Source organism: Leptonychotes weddellii, chromosome 1, assembly GCF_054177405.1.
Source record: "Leptonychotes weddellii isolate Sample4059 chromosome 1, ASM5417740v2, whole genome shotgun sequence".
In the NCBI taxonomy this organism is placed as follows: domain Eukaryota; kingdom Metazoa; phylum Chordata; class Mammalia; order Carnivora; family Phocidae; genus Leptonychotes; species Leptonychotes weddellii.
In genome coordinates this window covers 132587539-132612008 of record NC_138369.1, presented here as the reverse complement: position 1 = coordinate 132612008, position 24470 = coordinate 132587539, and the positions used below count along the sequence as shown (strand labels likewise).

The 24470-nt window shown below is 42.5% G+C and overlaps 1 protein-coding gene across 4 annotated transcripts in view; it reads left to right on the top strand.

Moving 5' to 3' along the window:
• The window catches only part of LOC102730892 (T-lymphocyte activation antigen CD86), a 66318-nt gene that overhangs the window by 33000 nt on the left and 8848 nt on the right, over nt 1-24470 (top strand). For 3 of the 4 annotated variants that reach the window (XM_081833202.1, XM_081833207.1, XM_081833193.1), the window contains exons 2-5: nt 1747-1796; nt 14083-14418; nt 16866-17168; nt 20448-20600. In XM_081833202.1, the coding sequence (XP_081689328.1) occupies nt 1747-1796; nt 14083-14418; nt 16866-17168; nt 20448-20600 (842 nt within the window). The remainder of the gene's footprint in view (nt 1-1746; nt 1797-14082; nt 14419-16865; nt 17169-20447; nt 20601-24470) is intronic. The other variant, XM_081833211.1, reaches the window with a different exon arrangement.

The following is a 24470-nucleotide window of genomic DNA, read 5'->3' as shown; positions in this document are numbered from 1 at the left end:
CTAAATGCCCATTGATAGAGGCTGGTAAAATAAATTATTGTCACTCAAGAGAATACAACAGAATATGCAACTGTTAGAATGAAGATACCCAGCATATGCGGATACAGAACAATCTCTAAGGTAGTGGCATGTGTGCAAAATTGTGTATAAATTGCTACCATTTGTGTTTAAAAATAAAATGAAAAAAGAACATGGGTCTATGTTTTTCATTTTGTTTTGCCTAAAATAACTGCAAGTAGAATCAAGAAGCTGTTAACAGGTAACAGTGGTTTCTCCAGTCATGTCTGTGGGGGAAAACTTGATAGCTAGGGCACAGGGTTGGAAGAAAGACTTGCTTTCCACGATCTATCACCTGTACCTTTTAAATTTAGTACCATGTGCAGGTATGATCTATTCAAAATTTTTTAACTAAAAAGAGAGGTTATAGTCTAGAAGGGAAGAAACCTAACAGACACTTTTAGCCCAAAACCCTGCGCCGAGTGCTATGGGAGTAGAGAGGAAGGGTATCTAGCAGAGCCCAAAGGGATCAGGAATGACTTCTAGACAAATCACCCCCAAGGAAGAAATTTCTGCTATTGGATCACAAATTGTTGTGCATCTTCTCCTGAGCATTGGTTTGTTTTATCCTAATGGACAGATCTATAAGTTAATTCACTGATTAGGTTTTCATTTTCACTTTGGCTGTTAAAAAGATATAGGTCAAACTTGTGACCTGAACTATGCAGGGTGGGCAGATTTCTAAACGGTAAACATTTAGCATTGAACTCATACCAGGCTCCACTTTATATTCTTGCATTTGGTTTGCTTTTTAGCTGTTTCTATTTTTGGTCATTCTCCCTTATTCTGTGCTTCCCTGTAAGCCACTCTCCAGCCTTTTTGGTCTAAGTTGGAGTAAGTGGGTGAGTGAAGAGGGAGGGAGGGAGGGAGGGAAAGGAAGAAAGAGAGGATAGACGTTATAAAGCAATGCCTGCTGTTTTCCTTGGCTCATCATGTTCTCAAAGTAGGGTCCTTAAACCAGCAGCACAGCATCACCTGTGAGTTTGTTGACATGGGTTTCACCGAGTCTACTAAATCAGAATCTCTGTGGACAAGGCCCAGATAACGGCTTTAACATGGTCTTCCAAATGATTTTTATGCACAGTAAAGTTTGAGAATCACAGGGAAACCAAAGGCAAGTTGATTTCTAAACATAAATACTCTCCATTTGTCCCATCATACCCATTGTCTCGGTCAAGATAAGTAAGCTAGCTCTTCCAATAAACAATCCCCCAAATTTCATTAGCTTGACACTTTTAGTTTATGTTTTGCTCATGTCACAGTCCAGTATGGATCACTTTAGGGCAGAAGGAGCTGCTTTATTAATTTGTTCACCAATCCAGCTTCCTTTCATAGTGAGGCTTTGCCATCCTCTAGGGCCTTGGACTCCTCTGAATTCTCTGCATCCAAGAAGGCAGGAGAGGGAGGAAAGAGAGAGAGGCTTTAGTGGCAGGTCTGGAAGTAACATGAGTCTTTTTTGCCCACAATTCCATTGGCCAGAACCCAATCACATGGCCCACCTAACTGCAGGGGAGGCTGGGATGTAGGGCGTATCTGTGGAGCTAGAAGGAGAAGGAAATGGCCTTGGTGAACACATAGCATGGTCTCTGCTACACGCATGGGCCTAAGTGAATCCCAAGCTCCACTTGTCATGTTTTGGTTTTTAGTCATTTTCTAATCAAGTTTTATCTTTTCTTTTTTTAACTCTAGCACTATGGGACTGAGTAACACTCTCCTTGTGATGGCCCTCCTGCTCTCTGGTAAGAACCTTTTGGCTTTATAAAGTCCTAGAATCCTTCTATGTCTCCCAATGAACTGGCCACTGCAAGCCTAGGCCTGAGACTTGGTGGGTTTTATTTATTTCTATCCAGTTTTGCATAATACCACATGTAAAAAAAAAAAAAAAAGACTTTCCTGGAGAAGAAAGAAGCATCATGATAGAGAACAGGTATCTCAGCTGATGGCAGGTCTAGCCTGGGATGGTGCCCCACCCCTCTGTGCATCCTCCCCCTTTGCCATCTTACTCCCATGGTACTGGATGCACAAAGTAGGGTAGACTGGTCTGTCCAGCAGCACCCAGGGAGCTAGGGGAAGGCCCCTGCTCTGACACCCCTGAGGCTTAACTCTTTTGCTCCACACATACTTCCTCTGGTCTTCTCTGTTCCCATTCCTGACATTCTTGGGCTTTTAGAAAACAGCGGATGGGCTTCTAAAAGCCTTCTATTGGGGAGCATTGGTTTCCATATTCCCTACTGTCCTCTCCTTTTCCACACCTTCCCTACTAGTCGAGGCCCATAGATCACAGTTGCCCCTGCTTACTGGGAGGATCAAGAAGCCCGGCCCTGCTGCTCCCTACTTCAGTGACCGTCAGCTAGGTGCAGCAGCTGACTCACCATAAAGTGAATGAAGCTGAGCTTCAGGGTTTCTCACGTACACAAGCCCTTCCCAAAGTCCCCTCCGAGCCTCCATTAGGGGCCCTAGCAGTGAGGTCACATGTCTTATTCTTTGGCAAAGTCTTCATAAGTATGGTATTTTAGCCACAACAGTTAGGACCATGTGTCTTTCCACTGTGACTTCTCCCTCCATCACATTCTCCTGTTGGATGGCACTGTAGTGGCCACGGGCATTTTGTATTTGAATTCTATATTCTGTCTCTTAACGAGCACTCCACACACCCCCCCCCAGAAAAAGAAGTTTTAGAAAGGTCAGCCTCACAAAACTTTTATGTTCCCTGTTTGCTGCTCCTCTCTGAGTTTCAGTTTCTTCATCTATAACCTGGGGTTGGCCGAGGTTCCTGCCACACATCCTGTGACTGGGTGTCTTTAGTTTCTCCTCTCCCGCTGCCCCTTCCTGCTGCACATCGTCCCCACCCTCAGTACTGAGAGAGAAGCCATCCCAGTCTTGATATGGGGCACATGGGAGTGGGGGGGTGCGGTGAGCCTGAGCTTGGCCACGGCAGCAGGCAGGCTGCCCCTGACTGCCTGGCCTGCCCACGAGTTCACCTCCTCCAGATGGCCACGCACCAGGCCCTCGGCCACTGTCCTCATGCCTGCTGTGTGTGGCAAGGAGTCAGGGCTCTAGGGAGAGATGCCCCCTCCGATTGATGCTGGTTGGGACAGGCCTTTGGTGATTTCTGTTTTCTGCTTAGCCCCTTGGAGCTTGTTGAGTCCGTGAGTGTGAGGTCTATAGATGCGCTAACTGACCGCTCCACTAATATAGGTCAGAACAGAAGCTTCTACTTCCCAGGGTCAATAACCTGCTAACTGTAGCTCTTGGGGAGGCAAACTATATGTGTGAGGAAGGGGGTAGGACAGGGCTCTGGAGAACATTATCCAGCAGAAAGCCCTTCCCATTCTACTTCCTATTCTATTTACTTGACAAATACTTAAATATATCACCTACTTTGTGCCAAGTACTGTTTTAAGCGTTTTATAAATGATAACTTATTTAAACATCACAATACCTTGCTTATAGATATAGAAACTAAAGCCCAGAGAGGTTAAGTAATTTGTCTAAGATCCGCATAACTAAGGAGTGGCAGAGCTTAGATTCACCCCACGCAGTGGAGATTCAGCATCTGTTCCCTTAACCTTGACATTATACTGCTTCTTCCGACTCCTGCTCATGAACTATTTTTTTAATACTATTTTTTTTAAAAGATTTTATTTATTTATTTGACAGAGAGAGACACAGCGAGAGAGGGAACACAAGCAGGGGGAGCGGGAGAGGGAGAAGCAGGCTCCCCGCAGAGCAGGGAGCCCGATGTGGGACTTGATCCCGGGACTCCAGGATCATGACCTGAGCCGAAGGCAGTCGCTTAACCGACTGAGCCACCCAGGCGCCCTCATGAACTATTCATAAGTGGTAGGATTTGTTCTGTGGAGACCCAAACAACTTTGGTAGATAGTGTCACTTCTGCCTCAGCCAAGTTCACAGGCTCCTCACGAGCATGTCCATCACCTTCCCTGCAGCCAGCACCTCATCTGTCCCTAATGTTTGGGTCCCCACTTTTCTCACTGCAGTGACCAGCCTAGCTCTTTTGACTCAGGAAAAAATGAAGAAAAATGGCCTAGAAACAAATTTTTAGAAAAGTCTGATACCATTTTCCCCCAAACTTTCTGACTCTGCACACTGAAAGTGAGAATAAAGCTGAGAAGCCCTATCACAACTGAGTCCAAAAAGTCCACTTTTGCCCTTGCCTTGCCTTTGAAGTTTCAAAGTACCCCGCCTGGATACTTCTCAGCCTCATAAAAGAGAATTACCAATATTGAAACCTTAAAAATAACCTCCTCAAACGGTAACTGCTTAAGTTTTATGGCAGGAAAAGAATCAGTGATTATATATTTGGCAGTATAAATTTCAAAACTGAGATAGGAAATGGTGACACCAGATTAGAATACCGCATTGTCAATACTTCCCATGCTATTAAAAACAGCAATAACAAGAAAAACAACAAAACAGACACCATTCTTTTTTTTTTTTTTTAAAGATTTTATTTATTTATTTGACAGAGACACAGCAAGAGAGGGAACACAAGCAGGGGGAGTGGGAGAGGGAGAAGCAGGCTTCCCTCGGAGCAGGGAGCCCGATGCGGGGCTTGATCCCAGGACCCCGGGATCATGACCCGAGCCGAAGGCAGTCGCTTAACCGACTGAGCCACCCAGGCGCCCCACCATTCTTTTTTAACGAAGGAAAAGAATCAACTTGAATTGTATCTTTCTTCTCAGGACACATCCCTCTGCGTACTGGGCGGGTGAGCACTGACCTGGCCATAGGCATGCATCCAAGGGAAGAAAGGAGACACAATTGGCCCAGTTAATCCACAGCAAAAATGCAGGGCTGAATAATTTATTTGATGGCAGAGATAAAACAGTGCAGCAAAATAATTCTGTTTTTCCTCTCTCCCATAGGTTCTGTGTCCTCCCCCAGTCAGGGAAATTAGACATCATAGTTGCTGCTCCTGCCCTTGAGGTGAAAACTGGATGAGAGTTTAAGACTGAAAAGGGCAGGAGGGCTTTGCTGAATTAGGTTACGATTTGTGCTTTGTATTTATAAAGGTAAAGGAATTTCTAAGTGCAACTTGCAGCAGCACCTTTAACTGTCAAGTTCTGTTTGCTGCTAGCCCAGCACCTCTGTAACTCTCTAAAGTTGGGGCCAGAGTGGTATTTGGAAAATCACTAGTTCACACGTGCAAAGGAAATTCCTTTCTAGTTTGACTTTTGATGACTTTCTAGCTTGACTCTCTTAAAGTCTGGGGGTTCTCTGGGCCATAGTGCTTCCCATTTCTCTTGACCAATACCTCGAGTTCAATGAATGTACCCAGAGTGTCACTGAAAATCTTTCTTCACTTTAAAATTTACATAAAATTAGCTCAAACCCTCATTCCACATCTTATGGAAAGGTCCGCTGTTTCCCCCCAGATTTTTGCAGGTTCCTAGTGGATGACTGCATGGGTATTATGTTTATATGGTTACTTTTACTCCTATTTCCTGCTACTGTTGATAGCGGTTACTAAAATCACCCCCTGGAAGTGAACAGATAATTCAGACTTAATTCCAAAATTCCCAAAGAATTGTCATGAAGCCTAAAAGTTTTCCTATTGGAGTCACTCCTTCGTGGTAAGCTACTGTTTCAGGGTCTTTTGAAATACATGTATGCTACCCGGTAGGGAGTATCTTACCCCCCAAAGTAATTAATCATTCTAGTAGAGTGCTTAATAAGATCCAAAGAGTATGGACTGTCAGCCATGATAGTTTAGTGGAAGACAGTCACTGAATAGGATAAGTGTAGGGTTGTTTAGAAGCAAGAATGAAACTGGCAACAGAGACTTTTTCTAGGTGTGGGCTTATTTTCATTTATCTTGGTACTTAGATTGGTACTTAGAATGGTACTTAGAATGAACGCACTTTTGTTCTGAGGACTCATGTCCTGCTCCATTTGAATAGGGAATACAGAGGCTGCAATGGTAGATAGACTCCTTCAAAAAGGAGCAAGAGTTTGACAGACTGTAGTTTATTTTTCCCTTTGTGAGTGGTCTTAATATCATTTCCAGAATATGTAACTCTGGATTTTGCCACCCCCCTACCCCAGGACTGTTGAGATTTATGGAAACAAAAACAAACACTTGTAGCCCTTACTATAAAGGCAAGATTTTACCTCTAGAGCTGATCTATTCCACAGAGGTGACCCCTCGTATATTGCCAGGCCACAGGCCAAGTTCCAGGACCTCAAAACTATGAAAACAATTTTAACACCTTCTAAGAGTATTTACCCATTCTTGGTTTCATTTTCACTTTCTTTCATTTCTTCTTATAAATGTCTCTATTAAAAAATATTTAACTCATTTCTCCATTTATTTATTTATTTATTATTTTTTAATTTTTCATTATGTTCAGTTAGCCAACATATAGTACATCATAAGTTTTTTTTGTCGTGTTCAACAAATCATTAGCTGTGTATAACACCCAGTGGTCATCCCAACACGTGCCCTCCTTAATACCCATCACCTGGTCACCTTTCTCCATTTAAAAATCACTTTTCTGTTCTTACTATAAAACAACAGACAAGAGAGTAAAAATAGTTATACATAGTTATGATCACAATATATATGCAAGTTTCTGAACATGTTTTACTCAACACTGTTTCATACATATTTTCTAAAGTTTCTAAATGATTTTCACTTTTATAATTTTTGAAATTGCATTAGTCCATTGAATTGAAGATGTAATTTGTTTTATTTTGTATGTATGTGTTTTTTTCATTTAGAAGTTATGGCCCCACTGTCTTCTTCGGTTGCTAAGGAGTTTAAATCTAATTGTCATTGTTTTATAGGTATTTTTTCTCCAGTTTTTAAAGAATGAGCTTGTAAATTTGAAAAAATATTTTATGCTTTATGTTTAGCAGCTTTACCACAATATTTCTAGGTGGTATTTATTTTCATTTATCTTGCTTGGTATTCACTTTTGATCTGACCACTCATGTCCTGCTCAATTTGAATATTCACAATCTATCTCTTCAACAATTGTTTATCTACCGTTCCCTCCATTCTCTTCTCAAGAAACTCTAGAGCTTCTCAGACTAACTGTTCATGACTCTTAATCTGTTCTTCCACATTTTTACTTCTTTCTCTCTCTGTACAGCATGTCAACCAAGGGTCAGGAGGATCAGCATAGATGGGGGGGTTCCCTCTCATTGTTGAGGGAGCCCAGAACAAAAGTCTCCAGCAGTGTTATGGACCCTGGGGTAGGGGTAGGGAAGAAGGATGAGGGGAAGAGCTGGGGGTGGACATAATGAGTCATCATGAAGAAAAGTGTCTTCAAGGCTCTCCCTCCTCCCCAACATAAGGAGGCCTCAGCAGAGGCACCTGGAAGAAGACCTCTACTTGAGGCTTCAGATAAAGATATCTAGGAATGAAGGTGCCTGGGCTATGAATGTAAATATGTGAATGAGCATGACTGGCTACAGATCTTGAGTTTTGACTACAACTCCCGTCAGAGACTGCTGTGCACGGGCTGTGCACTAAGTCTGGTGTGGGGAGGACAGTTTTCCCCCAGGAAGCCTGCTAGGTAAAACCTTTGTAATTGCCTAGGGTCAGGACTAAAAAAAATCAACATAGGTTTTTAACTAGAAGTTAGATTACTCAGGAGAAACAGACAATAACCAACATACCACATCATGTCAGGTCATGATAAGTACTCTGATAAAAAATAAGTCAATGTAAGGAATAAGGAGTGACAAGGATGCTATCTTCAATAGGATGGTCAGAGAAATCTCCCGAGGGGGTAGCATTTTATGAGAGACTTATATGAAGTGAAGAAATAACTATGAGACTGTATGGAGGAAGAGTCTTCTAGGCAGAGGGATTAATATGAGAAAAGGCCTTGAGATAGAGCATGCCTGTCTTTTGGAGGAATGACAAGGAAGCCAGTGTGGCTGGAGCTGAGTAAGTGAGGGAAAGAGGTTTGAAAAGTACCAGGGACCAGATTACATGAGACCTTGTAGGCCAGGGAAGGATTTTGGATTTAGTTCTCAGTGTGATGGAAAAGGATTTGGATTTAATTTTCAGTGTGGTCGGAAGTCATCAGGGAATTCTGAACAGGAGAATTATGGCACCTGAGATATATTTTAAAGGATGGTTTTGGCTTGAGGAACCAGACTTGGGGCAAGGATGAAAGTGGGCAATTAGAAGGCAATTGCAATTATCCAGTCAAATGGTAATGGAAGCTTGGCCAAGGTTAGTATCTGTAGACCCAGTGAAAAATATTCCAATTCATAATCTATCTCAGTGAGGCAGAAGAATTGATGGAGTGGTGGCAGGAGAAGGAATGAAATGAAAAGATGGGAGGTGGTGGTAATAAGGTGAGGTGCTTGATACTGAGAGTTTTGGGGAGATATAGAGGGAGCACTTGGGTCTGGGGTCTGGTCCAAGGAGGAGATGGCTGAGGCAGAGTGGACAACAAGACCATTGGAGAGGAAAAGGACAAGAAAATGAGAGGCTCGACACTGTGTGCATGAAGCTGAAAGCACCTAGACAGGGTCAGTGAAGGAGAAGGCAGGAGAAGTTGGCTGCAGCAAGCCAGGTACTCAGATCTTCGGTGAATAAGGGGCACCTAGGAGGAAGATGAACAACAGCAGCCATGAGGGGTTAGGGGTAGTATAGCCTGATGGCTTGTACTTTGAAGGAGCTGGGTTGTTTTATTTTAACGTATAATGATTTTACATTATATGATGCTTTATAAACTTTAATAGATCATATTTCATAAAACATATAGTATATTTTTATAATTTTACAAAATATATACAGATATGTGTAATATATAAATATATAGAGTTATCTATATATTTATATAGATAATAGGATACATGTTAAGCTTGAAATAAAAGCAAAGCTAGTTTTAACAGAAATATCATGTAGGCCATGAAAACTGCTGAAAAACCATCCCTCCTCTACAACAGAGGATCTTACTGTTAAAGAAAAAAAGTATTAGATGACACTTCTTAAAGCACAGTAAAGAAGACTTTATCCAAGGGGTGGAGGTGCTATTGAGATAGGCGTAAGGACCACTGCAAAGGGATTTTACAGTGAGGGAGAGATATTTGGCTCAACTCCAAATATAGCATGGGCAGGTGGGAATTTATAGCCAAGGAGAAAGGTGGGGGCAGGGTGGGGGGCGGTCAGTGGATGGAAAATTACTAAGGGGAGACAAGGATAGGAGGGATTCTGCCCAAACCCACTTAACAGGATTCTTGCTAAGGACAGGCCAGGGTAATCAGACATCCCCTGGGGGATGGTGGAGGATAAGGAACCTGATCAGATTCAAGCATAATCAGGTAGCAAGGTTGGGGATTCTGGTTAAACTGGGTGCTTAGCAGGGTTCTTGCTAAAACTGGGTTTTACAAGGACGTGCACAGATGGGCAGAGGAGTGGATCAGGAGCCTGAATAAATTTTGATCAAGCAAAGAGTCTTTGTCATACCTAAAAGATAATATCTCCAAGATCTCTGGATAAATACAAAACCCCTTTTCTCTGGTTGCCCTGTTCTTTGCTTCATGGTGTCTCCTCACACTTCCCTTACCTATATTAAAGTTCAGCTTTGGTTATCATAGTTCTACATCTCCTCAGCCACATCTGTGCAGGCCCTCTCTTGGGTATTTTCTACAGATGGTTCAGATAAGTACTGACAGCAGCGAGTGGGGGAAACTTTCATTGAGATGGAAGACAGGGGAGGAAGAGAGTACCTGCTGCTATATAAAGAGCAGTATCCAGCAGACAGGTGAATATGGATATCTGGAACTCTAGTGAAAGTGATTGGCTGGAAATAAGCATCTGTGAATTAGTAGCTTAGAGTTTGCAGTTGAATCCATGGGGATAGGAGAGAAAAACCAGAGAGAGTGGAGAGTAAGGAGAAGATCAAGAACAGGCACTTGAGATAATCAGCATTTAAGGAGCGATCAGAGAAAACTGACGAGGAGGTCAGAGAATGGGAAGGAAGAGAGTTTCCAGAAGGAGATAGGCCAACACTGTGACATTCAACAGAGTGGTCAAATAACATGAGGTCTGAAAAGAGCTCGGAATTTGGCACTGGTGGGAAGTCAATGACAACCTTTGAGAGGGAAGTTTTGGCACAGAGGTGGGGGGCAGAGGCTAGGGGTGGAGGCCCCAATTGCTACTTACTCTCTCAGGGAGTTTGACTATAAGAGAAAAAGAAACGAAAAGCGGTAGCAAAGGGAATTGTTGAAGTAACTGCTATGAGGAAGGGAGAGGGTAGTAAGCAGGGTAACCAGCTCACAGAACAAATTAAATGGGACAGGAACAGATTTATAGTATCATCAGTCTGAACAATTGAATAATTTCCTCCAGTATTGCTCAAACATTTAGTTGTAAGAACAGGCATGTAGATCAAAAGTAAAGTGTTCTTCGGATGAGTTCTGCAATGGCTACAGTGGCTGGTGACTATCCTGCTGGTCAGCACAAATATAGAACATTTCCATCATTGCAGAGAAGGCTTTCGGAAAGCACTGTGCTACAGGGTCTAAACTGGATAGAGCTGAAGTCTTGATGAAGTAAAAGAACAAATGTTGGTGGAGTAATAAAGAGCAAATCTTGGAGGAAGATATCTTGTGGACAGAGATAGGTACATTGGGGTTTAAGATTTTAGGAGCAGAGCTGTTCTTGGTGAAAAGGTTCAGGGTTATGTCATGGGAGAGGAGCTGCTGAAATAGCCTGTGGATAAAGACTTTTGAAATGGAAAAGGCCAAAGAACTTTGAAGCCAGGTTGTTGGTGAACTTATCCATGCTGAAGTAGCTCAAATGGATAGTAATAGTTGGTTGGAAAGAAAAACCTTACAACTACTGCCAAAATCCTCAGTGAACAAAGATGTAACGACAAATGATTAGTAGCTAACAGCAGTGAGAGAGCTAGGCACCTCAAAACGGGAAGGATGTTGTTGCTCAAGTTCCTTGTGAAGTATGCTAAAACAAGCAGTGACTGAGGACAAGGGGTGTCCTTTAGGTAGGGCCAGATTTCAATGAAAGCATAACCTTGGGGGAAACATTTGATGGAGAGGCTGAAGATGCAGAGGAGTTTATTACAATGGAATGAGATTTCCAGAGGACCTAGTAAAGCTTTGAAGGAAGTTTAGTAAAAGAAGAAAAATCTATGAGTACAGATAACCATAGTAACATGAGAAAAAGATGGTTCTTGAATGTATAAGACGTGCATTTGGGGTAGTGGCCAGGGAAGACTGAAGTCCCAGGTGTAGTCAGAGATCTCATAAGGTTAGAAGACTACAGTTTTTGTGTAACATTCAAACAGTATATTGCTAAGGAACAAACTTGTCTATCTGATTAGGGAGGTATCTAGATGGATCTTGCGTGCCTGGCTCCTGACATCATCATAGCAACCAGTTATAACTAGACCCAGACCTTTTCTATTACCCAAGTCCTGGGCAAGGGAGAGAATCTCAATGTGTACCCACCAATGGCGTCCCAGTGAGTCCAGTAGCTGGGTGACCTAAGATGTGGAGTCATCACACGACTCCACTGAAGCTGCTTAGGAAAAATAGACCATGAGCTAAATCTTCCCCATGTCATCAGGAATTAGCATGTGTACCATGTATAGCTCTGAATGATGTCATGGAAGGCAGCGGTTGGTGAGGAACTAGAGAGTGCAAATTATGAAATACTTTCAGTTCCACTTGAAATGGACCTCAGAGTGATTTCCACCCCAGAGTGAGGGGAGAAGGAGGAGGGACAGATAGGAACCAATTTTTCCTATCATTACCTTCTCTGTTCTACTTTGGAGACAGAGGTAGAGACACTCTCCTGCAACTTCTCAAACTGAGCTATTGTTAAAATTCAGATTCTGACTCAGCAGGTGTGGTGGGGGAGGGGCAGAGATTCCACATTTCTGACCAGCCCCCTGGTGATGCTCATGCCTTTAGAACACAGACCACACGTTTGATTGGTAGGTGAGGAGGGGGACAGTCAGATGGGTGTAAGGGAAAGCCCATATAATGTGTGGGAGGGGGGACCCAAGTCAGAGAATTTAGACTGGTCTGTTATTGGAAGGAGTGGGTGGGAAGGAGAGACGATACTGTGAGGTTCTGCAGAGAAATAGTCATAAATCAAGGAGAGAGAAGAAGCCAAAGGTGAAGTCATTTCTGGGCCCAGTAGGCAATAACATAACATTGACCGTTAACTGGCAGAATTTTCAACTATGAGTTTGGTTTCTCCCTTAGGTCATCTGTCCTAAAACCAGAATGAGTTTTCCCAGAGATATAGCTGCTAGAAGTTTTTACAGCAGGTGGCACTCTTACATTATCATTCAGAATTTAGCAAAGAAGCAGCAGGAGTCCCAGGATTGCCTTGTAAGGCAATTGCTGAATACAGTAAATCTTCCTTAGGTTCCCCTTTCACAGTTCCAGGTACTCAGGTAAATTTTCCCACCACCCTCCAATATGGGAACTCATCCTGTACATATGCTGCATTTTATATTTGCCAAGTGCTTCACAGGGTTCTAGTGAACACAATGCAATAGGCAGTGATTTGAACTGGTGCTGACTCTCACAGGTGCCTGAGTCCTCTTCCCTTAGAATTCAAACGACAACCAGCCCTTTTGATTATGTGTTCTCACCGGGCCACTCTGTGGACAGTTCAATTTTGCCAAGTGCATGTCACTCTTATTTGTCCTACTCCCTCTTAGAAGAGAAACCCATTGATCAGATCAATTTACTTTCTCCTACCGCCCTCAAACACACCTCAAAGGAACTCCTCTCATCTCTCTCACCAACCTACCTCCTCTTTCCCCCTTAATGTCAACAACTCTTCACTGAAGTCTGGAATGATGAAGCTTTATTCAAAACCCACCCTAACATTTTCCCCATGGCAGCATTTAACTTTATATTAACTAAGAAACAGCATTTCCCACTAACCCTGCACTTCTCACCCACCACTGCTTAATTTCTTGGCCAACTCTCAAGTAATTCTGTAACCCAGAATAGGTTCACAAAACCCTGTAATCGAACACATTTAAGGAGCTAAGTGGCACACATCCCTTCCACAAACTTCAATATGTCCTCAGGGGTGAAAGCCTTTCTCTGAACTCTCCCAGCATGTCCTCCAGGGGTTGTAAAAATTTCCAGTGGCAATGCATACTGGGAAAAGCAAGTGTCTCGTACCTGGGGTTTTCCCAATACTCCAAAAGCACATCCTCACCTTCTTATCTATGATTCATTTCCAGCATTTCATTCATGTACCTTAAATGTTGTCTTTGACCAGCACAATCCCAAAACAACCATCAGAAGGCCCAGTTCTCCTTCTGATCCCTGAAAGAGCTTAGAGAGGTCACTGAAAATAGAGGCTTTGGTTCGCTGTGTCATTTCCAAACTGTTTTACATCCTTGGGCAAGCTGGCCATGGAAACAGCATTCATGAGGAAAACTCTATAAAGGGAACTATTTGAATTTCAAAGATATTACTCAATGTGATACCCAACTAGTAAGGCATAATGAAGGGGGCGGATATTAAATTTGTTACCATTATCAGAAATCTTTTCACTATAGAGGGGCAAGGAATAAGGGGATGGGGAGGGAAAGGGAGAGCTTTTGGTGATGATGTAGAAGTAATGGAGCTTGAAACAGCTACAGTGAAGAGAATCAGTATTCAGGTTATAGCAAGGTTAACAGACGGGTGGATGCATTGTCTAACTCTGCTGTTTTTCCCTGGTCTGGGATTTAAATTCACAGAACCACAGTACTAGAAAGATTCTTGGAACACTTAGTCCACCCCTTCATTAAACTGATAAGGAAACTGAGCCTCATGGTGGTGCAGTTTGCACAAGGCCCATATTTATTTATCAGTGGAGTGAGGACAAATGTCCCATTCTCCAGATGCCAGTATGTAGGCACATTCCAGAGTTTAATACCTAGTTCTTCAGTATCATTACTGATAAGATAGCAGCTGGGTATTGTATAAAGAGAAACGGAGTTGTTTTTTTCTTCTTCCTTCTTGTTTCTCCTTCTCTAATCTCTACCTTTCCTTTTTTAGGTGCTGCTTCCATGAAGAGTCAAGCATATTTCAACAAGACTGGAGAACTGCCATGCCATTTTACAAACTCTCAAAACATAAGCCTGGATGAGTTGGTAGTATTTTGGCAGGACCAGGATAAGCTGGTTCTGTATGAGCTATTCAGAGGCAAAGAGAACCCTCAAAATGTTCATCCCAAGTATAAAGGCCGCACAAGCTTTGACAAGGACAATTGGACCCTGAAACTCCACAACGTTCAGATCAAGGACAAGGGCTCATATCAATGTTTCATTCATCATAAAGGGCCCAAAGGACTAGTTCCCATGTACCACATGAGTTCTGACCTATCAGTGCTTGGTATGTAGTCAATGGCGCATTCAGGTCCCTGCTCTTCTCAGATGAGACTGCAATGAGCAGAGAAATGTTGGGGTGGGGGGGGTGGTGAGGGAGTGGGAGGGTTGTGGGTAGTACCTGTAGAGAGAAGGCATGAGACAGCCATTTCTGGGAAGTCCATTTGAAGGGAATGCAGGGTTTGGTGATGGGGAACTGAAAATCCTTTGTACTTTTAATAGTTTGCTTCTGAAGGATCAGTAAGAATTTGCTTTGGGGACAACTCAGGGCTAACTGAACAAAGTTAATGTGGCTAAGGGAAAACCACGGGTAATTTGGCCATTACTAAGTTTACGTAACTATACAGGCCTCAGATCTCTTTTACATTCATTTTTTTCCTTTGGTCCAAGATTTGTCACCCACTAAATCTTTGCCTAGAGCTCCTAGCAAAGGTGACAGCTGATTGACTTGGGTTTTTCCTTCAGCCTCCTGGAGGTCACTTATGAGCTGTTTGCTGCCCAACCAAGAGCCCGGTAGACAGTTCTGTTAACATAGGTATAGATTTTGATGCACAGTTCTGTTAACATATGTATAGATTTATGTAACCACCACTATAAATAGTATACAAACATGTCCATCACTCTAAAAAAATTTCATGCTATTGCTTTATAATCATACCCTCTCCATACCCATAAGCCCTGTTTTGAATCCTACAGTCTTATCTTTTTTGAGAACATCACATAAATGGAGCCATACAGTATGTAACCTTTTAAGATTGGCTTCTTTTTTTTTTTTTAAGATTTTATTTATTTATCTGACAGAGAGAGACACAGCGAGAGAGGGAACACAAGAAGCGGGAGTGGGAGAGGGAGAGGGAGAAGCAGGCTTCCCGCAGAGCAGGGAGCCTGATGCGGGGCTCGATCCCAGGATCCTGGGATCATGACCTGAGCCGAAGGCAGATGCTTAACAACTGAGCCACCCAGGCACCCCAAGATTGGCTTCTTTTATTTAACATAATGCCTTTGAGATTTATCTAAGTTGTTGCATGTATCAGAAGCCTGTTCCTTGTTATTGTTAAGGAGGATTCTATTTTATCCACTCAACCCATGGAAAGACATTGGGATTTTTTTTCAGTTTGGGGCTATTATAAATAGCTGCTGTAAACATGTACAAGTGTGAACATAAGTTTTCATTTCTCTAAGGTAGATACCCAGGTGTGGGATTACTAGATTCAGATTAACTTCTGATGAAACTGGAGAAGGCAGATCAACAGTGATTCTGAAACCACAGAATAAAGAAAAGGCAAAAATAGAAATAGAATGAGGAGTCCTCCCTTTAAGCCTTGTGTGATTCAAACTAGGCTGCAAGAGTTTTGGAACATTTTACCAAGTGATAAATAAGTGTTTTTAAGGTATGGCCAGATACCATTGAAGAACATGGTGTGTTTTAGGTGGGTCACAATCATTTTTTTATTTTAACAATTTTATATTTATTTTAATGTAGTAGGAAAAACAATAACTCACTTCTCCAACCTGCGATTGCACAGATGTTGTTAAGGAGGCCAAAGGAGGTAGCACCAGGGCAATCTCCTTTCTACAGAGCACACAAAATACAAGCAGAGGACTTAAGTAATGTGTTGGTACAGCAAAACTTAGAAAGGTGATATGCAAATCACTGGTTTTAGAGACAATAAAGTAAATTAGAAATTAGTATGCAGAACCTGAAAACTACAGTAACTATTAAAGAATAACAGGATTTTGGCTAGCAGAAGGGGCTAGGTGCGGTAATCCTCGACAGCCATTAAAATCTGAATGGCAAACTAAGGCGAGAGAAGCTCTATGTTTATCAAGATCTTACATTTTCCCTAAAAATGGCTGGGTTTGGCCTTCATCTTATAATACATGATGAAGAAAGCTTGACAGTCATGCCCAAAACCAATATTCTGAATTTCTAAATCCAAAGTCCCCATCCACTCACTTATCAGTATCCTACTCAGGTTGGGCCATAGATGATATGGCCCAGAGCATGCCAGCACCATGAACTCTGTTAGTGTCAGTCCCTTTCTGCTTCCTTAGTCCGGCAAGCTGCAATGTACCCCATGACACAGCTGGGTTCCAACGTCAGACTCCTTCTCCATCCCAAAACTCCACTCCTCAGAACAATGGTCTCATTGTGAATCTTTGGTGACTCAATTTCAGCCCTCCTGTCACTCAGAAAGCACCCCCCACCCTGATTTGGGTAAGCAGGAAGTAAGCATGGCCCAAAACTCCATTCTTGAAAAATAAATGTGGGGTCCTTATGTGGCTCTCACCATGGGCTGAGGCCCACACTTTCGATACCCAAGAGGCTCCCAAGTGTGCCCCCAGTAAGTTCCCAGATCAGAGCCAGTTATTTGCAATTCTCTTCTAGACACTCTTCTAGACACATCTAAATTTAGACTGATTTCTTTTTTTGTATCTTTATTCTGCTTTCAGCTAACTTCAGTCAACCTGAAATAATGGTAACTTCCAATAGAACAGAAAATTCTGGCATCATAAATTTGACGTGCTCATCTGTACAAGGTTACCCAGAACCTAAGGAAATGTATTTTAAGCTAAAAACCGAGAATTCAACTACTAAGTATGATACTGCCATGAAGAAATCTCAAAATAATGTCACAGAACTGTACAACGTTTCCGTCAGCTTGTCTTTTTCAGTCCCTGAAGCAAGCAATGTGAGCATCACCTGTATCCTGCAACTTGAGTCAATGGAGCTTCACTCCCTACCTTACAATATAGGTAAAGCTGCTTCCCAAGACTATTTCTTTCATCAGGTGTTATACCCAAAATGTTGAGGCAGATCATTCAATGTTCCCTGCTTGCCGGGAAGCCTCCAACAGGGCCATTTTGTGGTACTATTAGGAAGGAACCAGATGGAGGGCTCCTCTCTTCATCTGAGTGCTGCTACAGGGTCCCGGAGACTGTGAACATATACTGCACTTGAGGAAGTATGCTTTTAGCCCTGAAACTGACCCAGTCTTTTGGGCTACCTTTGGATAGAAGATTCTGAAGTTTAAGTCAGAAAATGCAAGATTCCTCCAGGCTAGAATTCTTCCATTCATACACACACCCACAACCCTCCCCACACAAACACACACACACATCATCATCATCATTATCTATACATACATACATACATACACACGGTACATGCTCTGAGTACAGAGCCACTCTAGATGTTGTTGGCTGCAGACATGAAACCTAAAATGTATAAGACATGCTCTCTGCCCTCAAGTACCTTCCAATAAAATCAGAACTCCATGATGTACACACATGAAAAACTGGATTTTAAAAAGATTGAATTGGGATCTAAAGCATATCCCATGGAAATATGCAACTAAATTTAAAAACAGGAGAGAATGATAATCAGTTTTATAGACATTCAGAGGTAGGTAGGTTCCTTGAGAGCCAGGGAAGTCTTCCTAAAGAAAATGGGACCTTAAAACACCATAAAAGATAACTGGGCTTTAAAAGTACAGTGAAGGGGTGCCTGGATGGCTCAATTGTTTAAGTGTCTGCCTTTGGCTCAGGTCATGATCTCAGGGTCCTGGGATCGAGCCCCATGTGCAGCTCCCTGCTCAGCCGGAGAATCTGCTTCTCCCTCTCTTTCTGCTCCTACCCCCACTCGTGCTCTCTCTCGCTCGCTCACTCACTCACTCTCTCTCAAATAAATAAGTAAAATCTTTTTAAAAAGTAGAAAATATAGAAGTGTGGTGAAGAGATGACAGGTATCAGACTTGTGGTTTCCTGAACAGAAAGAAAAATTCTCAGACAGCATCCAGGCTTAGAAGATGAGAGGACCAAAATCAATTAACAGTATTTGATATGGGCACAGGTGGTGGTGGTGGGCATATGTGTCAAGGAAAGACTAAGAAGCAGAAATTCTTGTGGCATGTTGACAGTGTAGTACAGGGTCCAGTCCAGCTGGAGGAAAGGGTTGAAACTAAGCAGTGTCTGCTAATAGAAGTCTAACATTTTAGGGCACCTGGGTGGCTCAGTCGTTGGGCGTCTGCCTTCGGCTCAGGTCGTGATCCCAGGGTCCTGGGATCGAGCCCCGCATCAAGCCCCACATCGAGCCCCGCATCGGGCTCCCTGCTCGGCGGGAAGCCTGCTTCTCCCTCTCCCACTCCCCCTGCTTGTGTTCCTGCTCTCGCTGTCTCTCTCTCTGTCAAATAAATAAATAAATAAAATCTTTAAAAAAAAATAAAATCAAATAAAAGAAGTCTAACATTTTAAAGTCCTGGCTTTACCCTGGGGAAAATGCATCCGTGTTTGAGACCCCACTTTTGAGGAGCAGTAACTGCAGGATTCTCTCCTGGAATAAAGGCACTCTGCACCCACACTGCCCCTATCACTGCTTCTTCTGATCCTGACCACTCTCTTCCCACGCATCTACCTTCTGCTTACCTTGGCCCCTTCTCCAATCCTGGCCCTTCGGTTTTTCCTTTCCTAAGGCATCCATCCAACTCCTTGCTGCATCCTCTAACTTTGCTGCTTCCTTTCTCCTGCTGTCTCATTGTTCCAACATAACTTGGTCTACGGACACATTCTTATGGGCAGCCTCTGGAGCCAGTCTCTCTCAGTAAGCTTTCCCAGTGGGCCAATCCCTTCTCTTGGTACTGATTTCCTTCCGCTAAGACTTATCTCTGCCTCGGAGAACCCAGTAAACAGGCCGCACAGAAGCCTGGTTGCTTCTACTGTAGCCTCTCTTGGCCTAATAGAAGCCTCTCTCTAAAAAAAAAAGAAGCCTCTCTCAAGCTATCCCTGAGGCTCAGCACCTGTATGGAGCCAGCAACATCACTGCACATGACATGCCCTGGGGCCTTCTGCCATGGCTCCCACAGTCTACAAAGGAATAGGGCCTTGCCATTCCTGTAGCTTCATCATGGCTCCCCCTTTCTGCTCTTCCTCAACTACTGCCCAAACCTTCCCAGCTGCCACCATCTTCAGAAACATTTCAGCTCCAGCTGCCTCAGGAAGCCAGGGCTTGCCTCTCTCTATCCCTGTTCTATGGCTTGACCAGAGATAGTGTTGACCCTGAATCAAGGAATCTTTTTGGGTATCAAAAGGTAGCAGTCTCCATTTTATCAAGTATAACCCCCGTTTACTGGGAATGCTAAACAGGCTCCAGTGGGATAAAACTAGGACAGACTCAAAAAGTGTTGAATATGGCTTGCAATGCAGCAACTCCTTTTCCTAATGTCCCAGGAATGGGGTATGTGTCCACAAATTGCAGCTATAAACTAATAGGTCAGCTGGTATTATTTTCCTGGAATTTGAGATGAACTATCAGAATGAGTCCCATAAATGTCTATAAAATGGGCCAGTTCTAAGCTTTCCCCTCAAAGTCTATTTTTCAACTTCCTGGAAACTTAGAAGTCTCCAGGCAAGGAAGAAAGTCCTGACCTCCCAGGAGCTGATTCTAACCCTGATTCCTCAGGGCACAAAGAGATATCAAACGTATCAAAGACACATTCTGAAAGCCTTGTTTCTTCCACTGTGGCCTCAGTGGAAAAAACAAACAAATAAGCAAAACTGGAGGTAGGCAGCTGTTGTATTTGTCCAAATGAGGTGTGTCTGGAGCCTGATCTAGAGATGACAGTGGATGGAGAAATTATTACCAGGGAAACTTCAGGACTCCAGGCCTGGCTATGCATGGGCTGAGGAAGCAGGGTGGCGCACAGACGACTATGCATTCAAAGTTGCAGCATGGGTACCATACCCAGATGCAGAACTAAGGGCCAGGTTGACTTTCTTCTTCTAGATCATGGTCATTGTCATCCCCACCTCTGGGAAGGGAAGGCAGCTTAGTCCAGGCTTTTGGCCAGAAGCACTGGCTTGGTTCTAAGCTGCTAAGGCCCTAAGCCTGGGACTTTCTATGGCCTCCTATTGTGGATTTCAGGCTCCTCTGGCAGTAGAGCCCTGGGGAATTGTTGACTTGTAAATGAAGACAACAGTAATTATGAATCTTTTATAATCGATCTTCCTGGCTGATTAAAAACTTGTGCTCATTTCTAGATGCACATACGAAACCCCCCCCTGCCCGAGACCCTATCCTCTGGATTGCAGCTCTACTTGTAATGTTGGTCATTTTGTGTGGGATGGTGTTGGTGTTCTTTCTAACACTAAGGAAAAGGAAGAAGAAGCAGCCTGGCCCCTCTCATGAATGTGGTGAGTCAGTGCTTGTCCCCTCTGCAGATTGCCATTTTGCAGCTACCTGGGGTCAGCTGCCTTCTGGAGCTCATTGGCCGAGCTCAGATTAGCAAAAAGTCAGCAAGTGGTTGGAGGAAAAGGTTTTCCCTCAGGGTTTGGAGCCTGTATAGATGGGACTCAACATTATTCTCAATTTCTAGGAGAGGCAACGTTTCTAAACTAAGGTCTACAAATGTACTTCTGATTTCCAGACAAAACTGGTAATTCCCTGCTTTAGCTACCTCACTTCATGAAGTTACTGTGAAAATTCAATGAAGTAAAATCGTGAAAATACTTCTAAATGTTAATGACTATGGACCTGGCAGTGTTCAAGCAGAGAAGCTTGGGGGATGGAAGGGGAGGATTAGATGACCATAAGATTTACTTTCATTTCTCTAAAAGTCTAGGTTTTTGAGAAAAAAAGTGGGATGAATTGTTCCCCATTGGCTTTTTAAAAGTAATATTAACTTTTATTGATTACCAAGTATTACATACCCATTACCAAAATGCTGAAAAAAAATATCTATAGTTCCACTAGTAAGAAAGAAATGGTTATACAGACAAGATTTTGGTTTATATCTTCCAGATTTTTCTGGAATCTATGTTATTTTCCATAAGTGGAATAATACTATAAAGACTGTTTTTCACAGTTTAGATAATATCATATGTACTGTTTTCTAATTTATTTGTACTAAACATAGTAAGAAAATTTTCAGTGTCACTAATTATCATTCTATAGCAACATTTTAAATGGCTGTGAGATATTCCATTTTGTGGATACACCTTAATTTATTTAACCAACTCCACATTCTAGGACAGTTAGGTTGTTCCCATAGTTTTGCTATTGTAAATAGTACTGCACTGAGCAGCCTTCTCATTGACTTTTGTAAAAGTGGCACTGTGCTTAATGGGGGACAAAGGGGTCCCTGACTTTATAATAATCTTATGCTCCTTTGTGGTTTAGGCTGCTTTGGGCGAAGTTGCAAGGTAAGGTTGGATTTTATCTCAGTAATAGATAAGTAGTAGTAGTAGTAGTAGTAGAAGTTTGGTTGGTGCTTATAATTAAGGTAACCTTCTTACTCGCTTTGGTAAAAAGCACCAGATGAGTAATGCGTCTGATCAGCATCTTATTTAAGATTTCAGTGTACTGATTTTAAGATCCACTAGCAAATAGATGGATGACATTAGCAGTCACTCATTTCATCCTGCTATATTTTACAAGCAAGAAATTGGGGAGTTGATTATCCAATTTCAAGAAATGAATACAAAGCTTATGGTAGAGTCATAGTCAAACTGCCAAAACATGGGGTGTGCTGATATCATAATAGATTTCTATGCTATAAAAGTGTAAAATGCAGAGCACAGGGCCAGATGTACAGATATATTGTGCTTATTGAAGCTTCGACTTTTCAAGGTGAGAATTATGAACTGTTTCTTTCAATCTCATTGCCATTTAGAATTAGCTAACTATGCAGAAGCACCTTCAGCTTGGAAATAAGCTGTTTCCTAATTTGCTTTCCATTCGAATGATTAGTTTACAAATGAAACAAAGAATAAGGGGTGGAGAAAAAGAGAGGAAGAATGTTTCTTCCCCCAAGAGGCAATCAGAAAAATTCAGGAGACAAAAGAGTTAAAGAAGATGTGTGTGTACACATGAAAGAAGCTGAAAAGGGGTTCAAGAAGCTTGTGTATGCATAGGAAATGGCCAAATTAGGCTATGAGTGGTAAAAGGCAAACTATAACAAGAGACTATAACATAAGACCTCCTCCCCACAAGAATGTGATAAAGAGTATTGCTAGGAAAGTTCGGTCAGATGGTCACCTGTGCTAATGAGTTTGGTCAAAGAGAAGAGTCTTGGGGCGCCTGGGTGGCTCAGTCGTTAAGCGTCTGCCTTCGGCTCGGTCTGCCAGGGTCCCGGGATCGAGCCCCACATCGGGCTCCCTGCTCCGCAGGAAGCCTGCTTCTCCCTCTCCCACTCCCCCTGCTTGTGTTCCCTCTCTCACTGTCCCTCTCTGTCAAATAAATAAATAAATCTAAAAAAAAAAAGAAGAGTCTTAATATCATTGGAGGAGAAGATGTACCAGGTAACCATGCCATGTAGATATGTTTGTAAATTTGGGTTCTGTAATTCAGCAATGTCTGCACTTGCTTTGTGGATACTTCTGGCATTTTCTGTATGATAGACTGCATAATGCCCCCAACAAGATGTCCACCTCCTATTCACAGAACCTATTATATGTTATCTCACATGGCAAAAGGGACTTTGCATATGTGCTTAAGGTACTGACTTTAAGATGATGAGATTATCCTGGATTACCCAGGTGAACCCCATCTAATCACATGAGTCAGAGCACCTTTCCCAGGCTGGGTTAGAGAGATGAGATGGAAGGAGAGATCCACATCTTTTTTTTTTTTTTTAAAGATTTTATTTATTCATTTATTTGAGAGAGTGAGAGAGAGAGAGCATATGAGAGGGGGGAAGGTCAGAGGGAGAAGCAGACTCCCTGCCGAGCAGGGAGCCCGATGCGGCACTTGATCCCGGGACTCCAGGATCATCACCTGAGCCGAAGGCAGTCGCTTAACCAACTGAGCCACCCAGGCACCCGAGAGATCCACATCTTGAGACAGACTTAACCCACCATTGTTAGCTTTGAAGATGGAGGAAGGGGCCATGAGACAAAGAATGTGGGTGACCTCCAGAATCTGCAACTGGCCCTCAACTGAGAGCCAGCAAGGAAATGGGGATCTCAGTCATACAACCACAAGGAACTAAATTCTGCTAAAAAACAGACATGGAAGCAGTCATGATCCATCCACAGAGACACAAGCTTACCGATAACAAGTAGGAATTTCTCCAAAAATGGAGCTTCCCCCTAATCCAATATTAATCCATTTCTCAGAGGAGGCAGCCCTCAAACTAACTCGGCATCAAAAGTCCTTTCCAGTATTTGTTTGGTAATTACAGTTTTTCAGTGCCCCAACCATCCACATTTACTCTGTTCAGGCTGTTAAATGAATAAAAGGGAAATGCCACCATTATTCTAGCTGGTTTCTAATCTCTCTTCTCTTTTTTGATTTGTCAAATAGGACAGATTAGATATGAACAATTGTAACCTTGAATTACAGTCTTTTCCCAGTCAGAAGTTACCCTATCAACTTACCCATCGGGAAGAGAGACTAAAATAGCTCCTCCTGAAGTTTTACTTCCTCATTTGGGTCTTGTGTGACTGAAATCTGTATGTAATAGAGCCCTACCAACCAACAGTTTTTACAGTTTGCTGCCCTCTACCAAACCTGGAAGAGTCTCTGCTCTTTCAGGAATGATTTCTTAAAGGGCAAGTGTCTTTTCTGAAATAAATAATTTTAACCACTATTTAGACAGAAACCTTCACAGGACTTAAAAACTGTAAGTTGATGATATCATCACATCTGGCCTTCAAAATGCTAAATTTGTAATCAAATCCACAAGTTTAGAATCTGCTTTTTTATTGTCTGCTTTCATTTTAAAACAGAAATTTTGTTTTTGAAATGGTGATGATTTTGTCATGGGTATGAAAGGACAATATAAATATTCTATGTTGGTCTACAGACATCTGAAATACTATATTAAGTTATAAGTAAGCATTTTTTTTTGCACTGAACTTTTTTTCTTATTTTATTATGTTATGTTAATCACCATACATTACATCATTAGTTTTTGCTGTAGTGTTCCATGATTCATTGTTTGCATATAACAGCCAGTGCTCCATTCAATACGTGCCCTCTTTAATACCCATCACCAGGCTTACTCATCCCCCCAGGCCCCTCCCCTCTAGAACCCTCAGTTTGTTTCTCAGAGTCCATAGTCT